General features: G+C 44.8%; 1 protein-coding gene across 24 annotated transcripts in view; it reads right to left on the minus strand.

The window, feature by feature from the left end:
* Positions 1-15,862, minus strand: part of NPRL3 (NPR3 like, GATOR1 complex subunit) — a 101,697-nt gene that overhangs the window by 13,897 nt on the left and 71,938 nt on the right. For all 24 annotated transcript variants that reach the window (XM_037911148.2, XM_037911151.2, XM_043524420.1 and 21 more), the window contains one exon: positions 2,894-3,083. In XM_037911148.2, the coding sequence (XP_037767076.1) occupies positions 2,894-3,083 (190 nt within the window). The remainder of the gene's footprint in view (positions 1-2,893; positions 3,084-15,862) is intronic.

The raw sequence follows: 15,862 nt of genomic DNA on the forward strand, positions 1-15,862 counted from the left end.
ACTGCTGGGACAGGGTTTGCATTCCTTCTTTAGCACTGGGAAAACCCCAGAGCTAGTGCCTCATGCCCCCATTTTCCTCTCTTGGCCAGGCTTCCAGGCCCCAGACTAAGCCTCCCATGATCATGATGCAGAGATCAGTCCATAAGGAGATTTGGGGACATGAGGTATGTGAACTACTCAGGGGGCACTGTGATGGCTCAGGCAGACACAGATTAATGTCAAACAGAGCTGAAACATTTTGTTTTGATTGTCCCCGGTGGAAAATAGAAACAAACATTTCTCCTGTGGAAAATTCAACTCTGGAAAAACCATCTTTTCCCTGAAAAACTTGGGCAGAAAATGCCCAGACAGCTCTAGTTTAAACAACATGAAGCGGCAATGAGAAAAGTAGAGCAGTTGGGAGGGTAGGTAGAAGAGAATGTAAGGAAGCTATGCTGCAATCACAGAACTATCTGCTGGGAGGAGTTGTAAATACAACAGTTCTATATGACTGTCCTTAAAGATACCTAGCAAAGGAAAGAAAAATTGTGAGTTTATCCACCATTATAAAGGGGAAAAAAGGGGTCAAAGGCGGCCTCAAAACTTCCTCCTACCCCCACAGTAAAAATTCACTTGTAGCCTCTTGTTTTTCCCAGATGGCTATTGACAACTGGAGAACCAGGATAATGGCATTAAACAAGCCATGTAAGTGAAACCTAAGAAACTATATTAATTCAGACTGTTTAAATATCTGCTTTGTGTTAAGTTTAACACGTATTTAACTCCAACACTTGAGGAAAGTCCTTTTTGATAAGATCCATTATCCCTACCCAGAGAAAGCTATAACACAATCCAATGGCTGGAAGCTGAAGCTAGACAAATTCAGACGGGAAAGAACACAATTTTTTTTACGGTGAGAATATTTAACCATTGGAACATTTTATCAGGGGTTGTGGTAGATTCTCCATCACTGACAATTTTAAAATAAAGAGGGGATGTTTTTCTAAACGATCTGCTCTGGGAATTATTTTAGAGAAGCTCTATGACCAGTGCGATACAGGAGGTCAGACTAGATAATCACAAATGGTCCCATCTGCCCAAAGAATCTATGAAACCCCTTCAACTGAGAGCCAGTCCATACTAAATGTCAAAGACAGACCAGACATTCCTGGTATTTAAAAGGTTAAAAAAAAACAAACCCTTTAAAGATCCCTTCCATCCAGATCTTCTTTACACAGCACAGAGATAAAATGGGGGCAAATACCCATTCTTTTAATTTGCAAGTTACCTTTAAGCAGGTAAATAAAAAGGCACTAAGCAATCATAAAAGATTTACAAACTAAAGGACTCAAAATTTATCAATTAAACCTCAAAGCATCAGGTTAAAAGGACAGTTATGAGTCCCATTTAAAATTACTGAACAAGGAAATGCAAAACTAAACCCCGTTGCCCCCTTTAGCTCTTCTGGCTAGGCCTAGGTATGACAGTGAACCCACAGCATGCATTGTGCAGAGACCCAATGTGAAGAGTGAATATCTGAGTTTGACCTTAATTTGCTGTCAGCCATTTGGTCTTACTTTAACTAGCTTTTGTGGTTTAATTCCCTTTGGTTTTATGGATTTTTATTATTACAAAACCCCTTACCCAGGCTGAGTTTTCAACTGAAGAGTGGAGACACTGTCAGGAGAAGGCATGGCTGCTTTGGAGCAAACATATGCGAGATTCCACAAACTGGTGCACTAGATGCTGAGAGCAAATATGCGGGGGTTCTGCGACAAAGGTAACACAATACAAGGCTCCCTCACCAAGACTTTACTACTGACATTCACTCTCCCAAGGAAACAGAACTTGGCATGTGTGCATACACACTCCTTGGTATTTTACTCAGTGCAACGTAGCCTGACTGAAGCTAATTTTGAGAATATGAGCTATTTCTTGTGGGTCTATCATGCATCCCTGTTAGAACTGGATGCTCTGCCACAGCATTAAGCTGGATAGAATGAACCAAGTTCAGGCTTATTTTACCAATAGGAAAGGTTTCCTGGATAGGTTCAGTCTCATGAGCCAACAACAATTTTTAGGCTCCAAGACCTCAACTCTAATTCATTTTCCTTAGAGAAATAATGTCCTGCAGAATGCCCCACAATTAACAACCATGCTTCTGGGAATACCACAGGACACAGACAGTTGAACAGACACACTTCAGTTTCCTTGACAAGGTTTTTGAGCAATTTAGGACTTCAGCACCACATTTTGGCTTTGGTTAGAACACTGTCCCAGAGCTCACCTCAAAGCATGGCAATGGGAGGAGCTGGGGGAGTCAAGCGAGAAGAAAGCGAAATTGTAAACATTTGTCAGCCACAGTATCCGTGTGGGTTTCCTTAAAGACATCAACTATAACCCAAGGATTCCACTGCTGTTTGGAGCATGTTTTCTCGCAAGCACTTTGTTTAAAACTCCCTCATTCTGTTTCTGATTATGGACATCCATGGAGATACCAGCTGTCTATCTGGAAGAACACCTGGGTCACTTGGGAAGGATGCCTAAAAGGACTTCTTGACAGAATTAATGGAAAGAGACGGTCAGGACTAAGCAGATAGGAAGAGGCTGATCAAGAACTGGGTGACTAGAATGTCCTGCAGGCATTTGATAAGAGAGCTTTAATGGCCGCCAAGAAGTTCGCCAATTCTTGGTTCTCCAGCCCAGGGCTGACCTTCATCAGCTAACACACTGTTAAATATGACTTGCCCTACCTAGACTTACTGCAAAGTCTGTTTAAAATCATGTTAGCTAAGGCACATTGACTATCACATTATAAAACACTACCTACTCTCCTACTCTAGATATGGCCTATGATAATCTCTAAAGGCAAATACAGACTTGTTTACAGTGGGAAAAGGAAGTGTATTCATACTTGGGGAGCCGAAGCTGAGAGCATTGGGAGTGCTTAGACTTCTGCCTCCAACTCTGGCAGTGAAGGGCATGTCTTCATCTTGAGCTCGGAAATCCTCCTCATTCGGGGGCACCATCAAACAGACATATGTGTGGAGCTGGATGAGAAGGCGATGCTGGAGCATCCATATCACCATCTGTATGAGCTGAGTCTGCAAAGCAAAAGCTAGCATTTCAGGCAAGCACTCAGAGCATAGTACAGTTCAAAAGCAAGAGGGAGATCACGCACAAGGTACTCTAAGGCCCTGTGGGGATGCGCACTAAAGAAATGCTCAAACATAGAGGCAGGGTCTCTTCTTAGCACTTGGTTGAGCACTTGAAAACTTGCCCTGGGTTCTTGTAACCCTATTCCAATGCATTTTGTTGCACATCGCCAATAAAACAGAGTCTATGCCTTTTTCCAGACCACTAAGTTAGTATGTTTGTCCAGAAACCAAATATTCATGATATGTAAGGCAAACTTTAAGCAGTGTTACTGAACTGTTGCTGACCTTGAGACTCTGACAGACTCAGACTTGTCTACACACGTTTAGTTAATGACAAGCTGGGGTATAAGTCTGTGCTGCACTAGCCTGCCATGCACTAAGGGCCTGACTACATGCTATGTTAGTTTGTATCAGAGGGGTGTAAATTCTAATGCACATGAGCATGTTGCACACTAACTGGCCTATGTGGACCCTGCTAGTGCGCATTAAAGTTTCCTAGTGTACATTAATGTAATCCTATTTCAAACAGTACTACATTAACATGCACTAAGGAAAGAGAGGTTATTTACTAGCACAATAATGCATTCTTTGAGCTGTTTTGTTCTTATGGGTGCTCCACTGTATGATGTGCACATACCTGTGCACTCTTGAGCGAAGATTTTAGTCAGCAGTGCCCATGGATCTGTGCCTATGCACCATACATCCTTGTGCTCCAGTGTGAGGGTATACAGGGAGATGTAGACCTGCTGCCACTCCAGTTCCTTCTCAACTATGTAGCCCAGAAGACTGCAGCAGAGTGGAAGGCAGGCGGGAGGCGAAGCACTCATAGGGACAATTCATCTCAAAGTACTCAAGTTACTGTACAGGTAAGTAACTTCTCCTTTTTAAGTTATTGTCCCTCAGGGTGCTCCACTCCCAAGCAGTAACAACATGGAGGCGGGAGCTGAGGAGGCAGATCCAGCACAGTTCTGAGGCCAGCATGACCAAAGGGCATATAGAATCATAGAATATCAGGGTTGGAAGGGACCCCAGAAGGTCATCTAGTCCAACCCCCTGCTCAAAGCAGGACCAAGTCCCAGTTAAATCATCCCAGCCAGGGCTTTGTCAAGCCTGACCTTAAAAACCTCTAAGGAAGGAGATTCTACCACCTCCCTAGGTAACGCATTCCAGTGTTTCACCACCCTCTTAGTGAAAAAGTTTTTCCTAATATCCAATCTAAACCTCCCCCATTGCAACTTGAGACCATTACTCCTCGTTCTGTCATCTGCTACCAATGAGAACAGTCTAGAGCCATCCTCTTCGGAACCCCCTTTCAGGTAGTTGAAAGCAGCTATCAAATCCCCCCTCGTTCTTCTCTTCTGCAGACTAAACAATCCCAGCTCCCTCAGCCTCTCCTCATAAGTCATGTGCTCTAGACCCCTAATCATTTTTGTTGCCCTTCGCTGGACTCTTTCCAATTTATCCACATCCTTCTTGTAGTGTGGGGCCCAAAACTGGACACAGTACTCCAGATGAGGCCTCACCAGTGTCGAATAGAGGGGAACGATCACGTCCCTCGATCTGCTCGCTATGCCCCTACTTATACATCCCAAAATGCCATTGGCCTTCTTGGCAACAAGGGCACACTGCTGACTCATATCCAGCTTCTCGTCTACTGTCACCCCTAGGTCCTTTTCCGCAGAACTGCTGCCTAGCCATTCGGTCCCTAGTCTGTAGCGGTGCATTGGATTCTTCCATCCTAAGTGCAGGACCCTGCACTTATCCTTATTGAACCTCATCAGATTTCTTTTGGCCCAATCCTCCAATTTGTCTAGGTCCTTCTGTATCCTATCCCTCCCCTCCAGCGTATCTACCACTCCTCCCAGTTTAGTATCATCCGCAAATTTGCTGAGAGTGCAATCCACACCATCCTCCAGATCATTTATGAAGATATTGAACAAAACTGGCCCCAGGACCGACCCCTGGGGCACTCCACTTGACACCGGCTGCCAACTAGACATGGAGCCATTGATCACTACCCGTTGAGCCCGACAATCTAGCCAGCTTTCTACCCACCTTATAGTGCATTCATCCAGCCCATACTTCCTTAACTTGCTGACAAGAATGCTGTGGGAGACCGTGTCAAAAGCTTTGCTAAAGTCGAGAAACAATACATCCACTGCTTTCCCTTCATCCACAGAACCAGTAATCATCATAAAAGGCGATTAGATTAGTCAGGCATGACCTTCCCTTGGTGAATCCATGCTGACTGTTCCTGATCGCTTTCCTCTCCTCTAAGTGCTTCAGGATTGATTCTTTGAGGACCTGCTCCATGATTTTTCCAGGGACTGAGGTGAAGCTGACTGGCCTGTAGTTCCCAGGATCCTCCTTCTTCCCTTTTTTAAAGATGGGCACTACATTAGCCTTTTTCCAGTCATCCGGGACTTCCCCCGTTCGCCACGAGTTTTCAAAGATAATGGCCAAGGGCTCTGCAATCACAGCCGCCAATTCCTTCAGCACTCTCGGATGCAATTCGTCCGGCCCCATGGACTTGTGCACGTCCAGCTTTTCTAAATAGTCCCTAACCACCTCTATCTCTACAGAGGGCTGGCCATCTCTTCCCCATTTTGTGATGCCCAGCACAGCAGTCTGGGAGCCGACCTTGTTAGTGAAAACAGAGGCAAAAAAAGCATTGAGTACATTAGCTTTTTCCACATCCTCTGTCACTAGGTTGCCTCCCTCATTCAGTAAGGGGCCCACACTTTCCTTGGCTTTCTTCTTGTTGCCAACATACCTGAAGAAACCCTTCTTGTTACTCTTGACATCTCTTGCTAGCTGCAGCTCCAGGTGCGATTTGGCCCTCCTGATATCTTTCCTACATGCCCGAGCAATATTTTTATACTCTTCCCTGGTCATATGTCCAACCTTCCACTTCTTGTAAGCTTCTTTTTTATGTTTAAGATCCGCTAGGATTTCACCATTAAGCCAAGCTGGTCGCCTGCCATATTTACTATTCTTTCGACTCATCGGGATGGTTTGTCCCTGTAACCTCAACAGGGATTCCTTGAAATACAGCCAGCTCTCCTGGACTCCCTTCCCCTTCATGTTAGTCCCCCAGGGGATCCTGGCCATCTGTTCCCTGAGGGAGTCAAAGTCTGCTTTCCTGAAGTCCAGGGTCCGTATCCTGCTGCTTACCTTTCTTCCCTGCGTCAGGATCCTGAACTCAACCAACTCATGGTCACTGCCTCCCAGATTCCCATCCACTTTTGCTTCCCCCACTAATTCTACCTGGTTTGTGAAGCTATCTGGAAGCAGCTAAGATAGCACAGTGCCTGGCAATCGCGTGGTTGTAGAACCAGGTTGCTGCTGCAGATGTCCACAATGTGAGTATGAATTTAAGAGCTAAAGAGGTGAAACAGGCCCTGGTGGAATGGGCAGTCATTCAAGGTCGGGGATACACTCCAGCAGCTTTGCAACAAGCTCGAGTGCACCTAGAAACCCACTTCAGTAGTCTGAGTGGAAACTGGCTGCTCCTTCATTCTCTTGGCAAAGGAGATAAAAAGCCTGTTGGAAACCCTGGAAGGTCTTATTCTGTTGAGGTGGAAGGCATGGGCCCTTCTCACATCCAGAGAATGGAGGACAGCCTCCTCCCTCGAGGAATGACGTTTGGGGGGTAAAATACTGGTAGACTAATATACTGATTGATATGGAATTCTGAAGAGACCGGGAGGCAGGGAATGAGGATAGGGGCATAAGGTCACCTTCTCACGGTAAAAGGTAGTGTAGTGTAAAGAGGGATCGCCATGAGCGCCCCTAGCTCTCCTACCTTTCTGGCTGAGGTTATGGCTAAACTGGAATAAAGTCTTGAAGGACAGGTGGAGAAGTAAGCAGTTACCCATGGGTTCAAACAGAGGGTTCTTTAAAGCACTGAGAACCAGATGAAGATCCTAGGGTGGCATGGAGTCCTTGACATGAGGAAATAGATACAACAAACCCTTGAGGAACCTGACTATGGTAGGGTAAGCAAAGACCATAAAACCTTCCACTGGTGGAAGAAAGGTTGTAATTGCTGCCCAGTGAACCCTAATGGAGCTCAGTGACAACCTTGTGTTTTTAAATCTAAAAGTTAATCAACATCATCCATGAGGAGAAATTCAGAGGCAGATACAGATCAATGAGTACACCAGACGTGCAAACACCGCCACTTCTGCAGTTTTCTCATGGCAGGTTTCCTGCTGTTCAAGAGTACAGACTGAACTCCAGGAGAGCTGCCCAATTCTTTGTCCAGGAACCATCAAGGAGCCAGGCCTTGACGTGTAGAGATGAGAGACTGGGATGGGTTATGCCCAAGTCCAGTGTCAGGAGATCCACTGTGAGAGGAAGGCCTACAGGAGTTAGTAGGGAGAGGTGAAGCAGACCCAGGAACCACACCACTTGCCTCAGCCACAATGGCACTACAAGAGCATCCCCTATGGAGTAGCAACCATATGCCTTCCTCAAGAAGAAGTGTTGGCACTTTGCATTGGATGGTGTTGCAAAGAGATCCACTTGCAGAAGGCCCCAGGACTGGTAAATACTCTGAAAGACTGAGTTGCTGAGTTCCCACTCATGGTCCTGGTGGAAGTGCCTGCTCAGGGAATCCGTTGCAGTGTTTTGCAGGCCTGGCAAGTAGACCGCAGAGGTGTGTATGAGATGGGATATGTACCAGCTCCACAGTTTCAGTGGTTCTGTACATAAGGACTGGGATCTTGCTTCCCCTTAACCATTTATCTAGTACATTACCGCGCTGTTGTCCAACATTACCTTGACTGAGAGGCCCTTGATGTTGCGAAGAAAGTACTGACATGTGAGGCAAACTGCCCTGAGTTCAAGAATGTTGATGTGGAGGGATGTTCCTGGGGGAGACCATTTGCCTTGGACCCTGGAGATGGGCCTCCCCGCTAGCCAGCAGGGGTGGATTCAAAAACAGAACTTTCACACAGACCTTGAGAGGATCCTTCCACCAGCTGAGGGAGTCGAAAACTCTCGGAGGTACATTTTAGATTATGGGCGCTGCTGCAGGGTGGATATGAGACTGTGGTGAACCTGTTCACAGGTACGTCATCGTGGCAAACCTGTCTGCAAGTAGGTAGCCCTGACAGTTGAGGAGTCCAGAGTGACTCTGATAAAGTCTATGCGCTGTACCAGAGTTAGGGTAGACACGTCCATGTTCAGAGGAAGGCCCAGGGAATGAAACAAGGCCTTGTTAGATACTGACTGGACCTCCAGGAAGGAGTGACCCTTAAGGAGCCAATCGTCCAGATAGGGGGAAACTTATTCTCTGTTGACACAAGTGAGCTGTGATGACAGAGAGGAGCTTTGTAAAGACTCTTGGGGCAGCTGAAAAACCAAAAGGGAAGAACATGGTATAAGTAATGGCTCTCTGCTGACGATGAACCACAGGCCTGGAACCGCAGGCACTGCTGACTATAATCTCTGATGGAGAGCGAAATGGTGTGGGCACATCCTGTGGTGCAGCACCCATAGGGACAATAACTTGAAGAACTTTCAGTTAGCAACATACTGGTGTGCATTAGAAATTTACACCCCCCTGGTGTGAACTAGAGCTTGTCTACACAGTGCACTAAGGGTCTAGCTGGACCCAGTTGCTGTGGCCTACAAGTTCCCTTGTACACTTTGATCTATCCCTCTTTGAAACCGATGTATAGCAAAGTGCACTAGTCTGTGGCAGCAGGGTCCACACAGATGTTTAGTACATAGCAGGCTAGTGTGAGGTAGATTTACACCCCAGCTTGCAACAAACTAAGCTTTTGTGTAGACAAGCTGACCCCTAAGATGAACTTGTCCCTATTCCAAATGTGACAGCAGGCAAAGAATTCCCACAGCTCCAAAATAGATTGAGGCATTCCAGCAAGGAAATCCCTGCCTTCCCCATGCTGCGGTCACAGCAACCCTAGCATGTACTGCAGTCCAGGCCCTTCCAGCAAAAAGGAGAAAACTATACACACTTCTGAACAGAGAGTTAATAAAATAGGGTTGCATCACCCTTAACTCCAAGGGATAAAATAAATCTCAAACAAACAGTCTTGGAGGCCTCAGCATAATGCCACCAATCCTGAGATCAATTAAACAACTAACATTCTGTTTCCTGTGCAAATGCCAACAAGAAAGAGTAACTACGGAAAGGAGATTAATTTGACCAAAGTAGTCAGATTTTAGCCCAGACTTTCTTGGAAAGCCACTGAGGACCAATACCATTTGCAATCAGAAAGTATCGGACTGTGGTAGGTGCTAGAGGGATGGGGCTAGAGGTCAGGACTCAATGCCCTTCTAGACTCAACAATGCAGATCTATTGCTAGAAGCAGGTGAATACTGACTAGGAATAAGTAAGTTACTTCTGTACATGGCATTGATGCAACCATTACTGGATACTGTGTCCAGTTCTGGTGTCCACACTGGAAAAGGGATATTGACAATATGGAGAGGGTTCAGAAAACAATTTGAGGTCTAGAAAACGTGCCTGGCATTGAGACTTAAGAATCTCAATCTATTTGGCATATCTAAGAGATAAATTTAAACGGTGGGAGTAATTAAGCGACCTAGAAACAATTTACCTTGAGAGCTGGTGAGTTCTCCATCACTTTTGAAAACAATCATCCAGTCAACTTAAATATACCAGAAGTTATGGGCCTGATGCAGTAATTTCCAGGTGAAAATTTATGGCCTGTGCTCACATGATCTGGCCTTAAAAATCTATGAAAGAACTATTAAACTTTGACTGCACTCAGGCTAAGAGCAATGACCAAAGATTTAAGAATCCAGCACAGCATGTATTTTGGAAAACATTTACTGGAACATGTATAAGAATATGCCCTGTAGTTTAAACCTACAGAATCAGTGTACAGTTCTAGTTGGTCAACTTGATAGCAAAGTTCCAGGCACTTTAGATCTTCTACAGGACAGAATACTTAAAAAAACAAAAACAAACCCAAAACCCTGTAATTCTGAAAGCAAACTGAAGACTTTAATGTAATGCTTTGCATTACAATAAATTACGGTGTTTTATTGGAAATGGATCTATAGACATACACCCCACATTTAAATTAAAATTTCTCAACGGCAATGCATGTTTACTATGTAAGTGTTCTCCTAGTAGCATTTTGTTCCTTAATTGTAGATGCCTGAGTCCACCACACAGCTGTTATCAGAGATCAATGGTCACAAAAAGGGCTCCCAGCACAGGAAGATAGCAGCTGAACCCAAGCTCTTCTAGGAAACAGCCCAGACCATCTGAACCCAGCCTACCCAAAGAGAAGAGGGAGGGTGGACCTCCCTGGCATTACCATGGTGTGAGTACATGTGAACATAATAGAGGAAGATGGTCCAGTGGTTAGGACACTAGACTGGGACTCTGGAGACCTGGCTGCAATTCTGGGCTCTGCCACAGACTTTATATGTGACCTCGTGCAAGCCACTAATCTCTCTGTGCTTCAGTTCCTCATCTGTAACATGGGGACAATGGCATGGTCTAGCATTACAGGGGTGTTGTGAGGATAAAATACATTAGATATTGTGAGGCGCTCAGATACTAGGGGGCAATATAAGAACCTAGACAGATGGAGAGGGCATTTGTCATTAAGAGTCCATTGTACAGAATAGAGAACCAAATTTTTAAAGGTATTTAAGCATCATAAGATACAGAGTAGTCACCTAGTGGGATTTTCAGAAATACCACGGTTCCTAACCCCCACTGAAATCAGTGGGAGACAGGAACCTGGGAGTGTCTGAAAATCCCACTAGGCAGCTAAACAACTTTAAAAATCTGGCCTTGAGGCTCTTGGGCTAGCTGCTTCTCAGGCAATGGGGGAGGGTTAGTCTGAGCCATCTCACACCTGGCAAGTTCCACTGGCTAGACAGTGAAGTCTGCTTTTCTAGTTCCTTGAATTACCTTGATTTTTTCAAGATCTTGTGTTTTGAGCTATTTTAACCTTACTATAGCTTTAATTATTGATATGTTCACTAGCATGTGGTGGTGCTCCTAGGGCATTAGGTTGCCCCAATTCAGCCCCACTTTCTAGTGCAAGCACATTCTTTGTGTTACAGCATCCAAAAAAACAAAGTACAGAACATCCCCCAACTGATGCTGAAAGCAGCAGACACAGAGTGAGCGAGTGAGAGCTGTCTGCGGACTTGGCGGCGACCTACTTCCAGAGGGTTTGGAGAATGCATCATCCGCCTGGCTGAATTTCACATGAACAGCCTTTTCATTTCACAAAACATTGCAGGCCCCCAAGTATTAACTAGTAGGTATTGAAAACACTGATTCACTGACAAAAGCTGCTCAAGGACTTCATAGCAACCAGCAGTGTTTTGGTGAGAAACACAGGCAGAATGAGCTCAGATCCTCTGAAGGAAACTAAATCTGCTGTATTAATCATTATGGTAAATGGGCCAAACCTCAGTAAAACCCCTCAAATTAAGCTTTTCGGCCCACACAATTCTCATTTTTCTAAAAGCTGAGCAACCTTCAGTCTGGCTCTATCCTCCCTGCCTTGTCTTCTACCAAGTCCCAAGCACACGTGCCTTTTGCTGCCTGGCACACACCCAGTGTCTTTTCAGGAATTCCCTGCCTCTTGGGGCTGCTGGACATATAATTTGGGGATCTCCCTCAAACACCTCTTTGTAAGAAAATCTGTGTTATTAATTTTAATTATACAATAATCTACTCAGAGAACAGAGAGTGAGACACAGCTGAAAAGTGTACAACAAACGGGTACTGTGAGTACCATATATTATAGATCAACTTTGCCAACAACTGAAACAAACCTACCAGATAGAATAAGAAATTTCGCCTAACAATTATGTCAAGATGCTAGCTCCCTCCAGAGTCATGCACAATGGAGAGATGCAATTACTGAAGTGCAATTACAAACTGTAAGCTTAAAGAAATTTTACCCTAAATTCCAACCAGTTTGTTAGTGTAGTAAGAAGAGTCCTGAAACATAAATTCTTGTATCAGAGGCCCAGTCTGAGGCCTGAACCAAAGTACTTCCAGGCAGTGATAGGCAAAGCTGGGTTGTGAGCCAGAGGCAGGTCCCACTCACAGAAGTTGGCAAGAAAAGGTTGTTAGAGGCTCATACACACACACACACACACACACAAAAGTGCTAATGAGAGGAACTTGTGCCAAGACGGCAGCAGAACACTCCACATACATAACAAGGAACAGGCAGGTGCATCTTAAAGACAGGGTCAAAAGGACAACATGATGGATAGATTCGTTTGAACTATGATAAATAATCTGTCCTGCAACGGTATAAAAGTAGGTCCCGGAGTGCATATCTTTGTCCAGCATAGGGGGCAGTGGAGTGTCCCGCCACTGACTGAGCTGAGTCCATTGCCAGGGAGCACAAATTCATAGTATGCCCTGTAGTCTCTATAGGGAACTATTACTGTGCTTCATTTGACAGTAAACCTGGCTCGGGTTCCTTCGTACCTTACTAGAGTCTGTGGTTTTGGGGGGTTCTCTCAGGGTCTGCTGTGTTAGCTATCTGCGCAGAACTGGGGCAGCACACAGAGGGAACACGCACGCAACCAACTTATCCAACAAGAGTGGAGTACCACACCGGTAGCTACCGACAACAGTTAGTATGCAACAGTTCACCAATTAGCTAATTTCATAACCTTCCCAGAGCTTTAAATGTCCTTTCACCTCAAGGAAAACCAACCAAAAAACCAAGACCTCAAAAAAATCAATGAAAATTCAAGGAACTATAAATGCTGACTTCAAAGGAAGACAGTCTTGCCAAAAGAACCTGCACAGGTACAGGATGGCTCAGACTAACCCTCTCCTACCGCCTGTGAAGCTGCTAGCACAACAGCATCACTCTTGCGCACAGGGCTCCATGACCAACGTGAAAATCATTCCCCAGAATTAAGAGGCCCCTTCATAGACAGACATGGACGTTAACAGTAATGCCATTATATAGTAGTCTCTCTCTTTCTCTCTCTCTCTCATGCAATGTGGATCAATATGTGCATTTCACACAAGTCTATTTTCTTTTGAAAACTTTTGCCAAAAAAGTAGCCAGCATATCTTATTTTGTTAATAAAGCTGTCACCCCAAAGTTTATTTTAGTTGCATGAAGTGTTATGCAGCTACATGGTCTGTAGAGATGGACAGACCAACACACACTTCTTTCTACCAGATTCCATGCACCTAACATTTATGTGTCTAGGCATTTGAGATATTCGTATAGGCAGGATCAATCTTGGCACAGACACATTAGCATACATTTCCAAACCATGAGCCAAATTCTCCACACATATCCATACACAACTCCCAGTAACACTGATGTTTAAATATCCGAAAGCAAAGCTTGGCTCATATTTACAATGTTCCAAACTAATGAAGTGAAAGTTATTTCCTCTTCCTTTTACTCCATCCAGCCCACCTGAAACACTACTGCTAAAGTCATCTTCCTCCTGCCCCTTCTGTCACACTCTTATGGTGGGAATTATTCAGCTGTGGGGGCACTTTCAGATGTCAGCAAGATTTATCAGATTCCTGGGCATGACACAGGCCAGTGCCTGTACCTCCTCATCACAACGCAGTTCACCTGATTTTGGAGAGAAAAAGCAGTCCCTTGTTTCAGATCTACTCGAAGCAGCCCCTTTGGGTATGTTTACACTGCAATTAAAAGCCTGTGGCTGGCCCATTCCAGCTGACTTGAGCTCAGGCTAAGGGGCTATTTAATTGCGGTGTACACATTCAGGATCAGGCTGGAGCCCAGGCTCTAGAACCCTGAGAGGTGGGAGGGTCCCTGAGCTCATTCTGCAGCCCAAGCACATGCATCTACACAGCAATTAAACAGCCCCTTAGCCCAAGCCCTGCAAGCCTGAGTCTGTTGGCAGGCCAGTGTCTAACTGCAGTGTAGACATACCTTTTGCCTCTGGGTATGCAGTGTAGCTCCTTGTCCTCTGGGGAACAGAGTGGGTCCCTTATTTTAGAAGAGGAATATGAACCCTTTCCTGGCAGGTGCCACAAACGAGTTCCTCTCCCTGGCAGAGTGGAGAGAGGTTTTGTGCTGTCCCACTAGCAGACTATGCCTTCACCTATACCTTATTTGTATGCCTTCATGAATTCCTGATGCAGGACCAGGTTTGACAGCTCAAGCAGTTTCATGGGGCAGGACCATTTCTCTCCATGCAGGCTTTTAACATCATTCTTGCCAGGCTGGCTGCGGGGAGGTGTGTGTATACAAACACACCCATTCTTGAAACCTTTCACTCTCGTCTTGACCTTGGAAGTATTCAGAGGAATTCTGTTTAAAGGGAACAAAAACTCCAAACCTCAAATGCCATGTGTCACACCACAGCCACTGCACATGCCCTTTTTCTGCCTCCTTTAGTAATGGGATACTAACCAATATTTTAAAAGAGCCAACATTAGAGTACTACCTGAATGGACCAACTGCTGTGGCAACTTCAATGATATTTTAGCTTGGGTTTGCTTAACAGCAAATATCTCCTCTTTTTATTGGTGGATGATGTAGCTCACAGAAAGTTGCTGTATTTCAGAAAGCTAGCTGGGGCAGGAACCAGGTGTTCTTATGTTTGGACATCACCCAGCACATTGTGAACATAACCACAATATAAATAAGCAGCCACTGGAGACAAGGAATGTAAACAAAGTTCTGTAGTTGATGCCCTCCCCTCTTTGGGAACAGTTTGGTGGCCTCACTGACTATAAAAGTAGCAGCTTCTTCCAGGGATCTTAATAAAAAGTTAATAGATTTCTTCTTCTGAGATACTGGGCATATTTCAGTTCACATGATCCCTTCTGTCACAAGGGATCTCATTTGTCAATCACTGAACAGCTATAAGAAGTTGCATTTCAATGGGGAATACAGAAGCTACCATGAAATTTGACCACCTTTCAAGCCAGATCTAAATGAGACTTCAGCTTCCCTTTCTAGGCAGAAAGATAGGATTGTTGAACTGAGGATATTAATCATAATACAGATTAAGTAAAAACACCATCATTGCAGTCACTTCTGATATGCACAATCTGAACAACCCTGAAGTGTCATGCCATCCCTACAGCCTTGTTACGTTTCTCCTGTGTTATGCACCATACGGAGGGCTAATCTCAAGTTTACATCAATACTTACACAGCAGAGCAAGTGTGGTGACCTGACTAGGCTATGCTAACTATGAGGAGAGGCAGAGGAAAACCAAGACAAAAAGGATAATTTAAATTTTTTAGAACTTTCTAAGGGAAAACTCCAAAATTGTACCAGGAGCAAAAATAATCTAGAACAGGGATTAGCAACCTTTGGCATGCGGTCCACCAGGGAAAGCCACTGGTGGGCTGGGACGGTTTGTTTACCTGCACACGCTGCAGGTAAACAAACGGTCCTGGCCTGCCACCGGCTTTCCCTAGCGGACCGCATGGCAACGGTTACCGATCCCTGATCTAGACCATTACCAGAGACTTACTACGTATACTAATAAGCTATAAGATACCAACTCATTAATCTTTGTGAGCTTTTACATGTTGTACAGTTAATACCAAATGCATTGTTATTATGAACAAAAGAGATTGCTCTACAAGATACTGTGTCACTTCAGAGAAGAATTAAATTGTCCTCTCCTTGGATGTAAGTCCAGCTCCACTCTTGCAGTCCTGTTCTTTTCCTCTCTTCAGCCTGAAGTGCTCCTCAGATTCAATGTTACTGTGGCT

The sequence above is a fragment of the Chelonia mydas genome, chromosome 10, assembly GCF_015237465.2.
Source record: "Chelonia mydas isolate rCheMyd1 chromosome 10, rCheMyd1.pri.v2, whole genome shotgun sequence".
Lineage (NCBI taxonomy): Eukaryota > Metazoa > Chordata > Testudines > Cheloniidae > Chelonia > Chelonia mydas.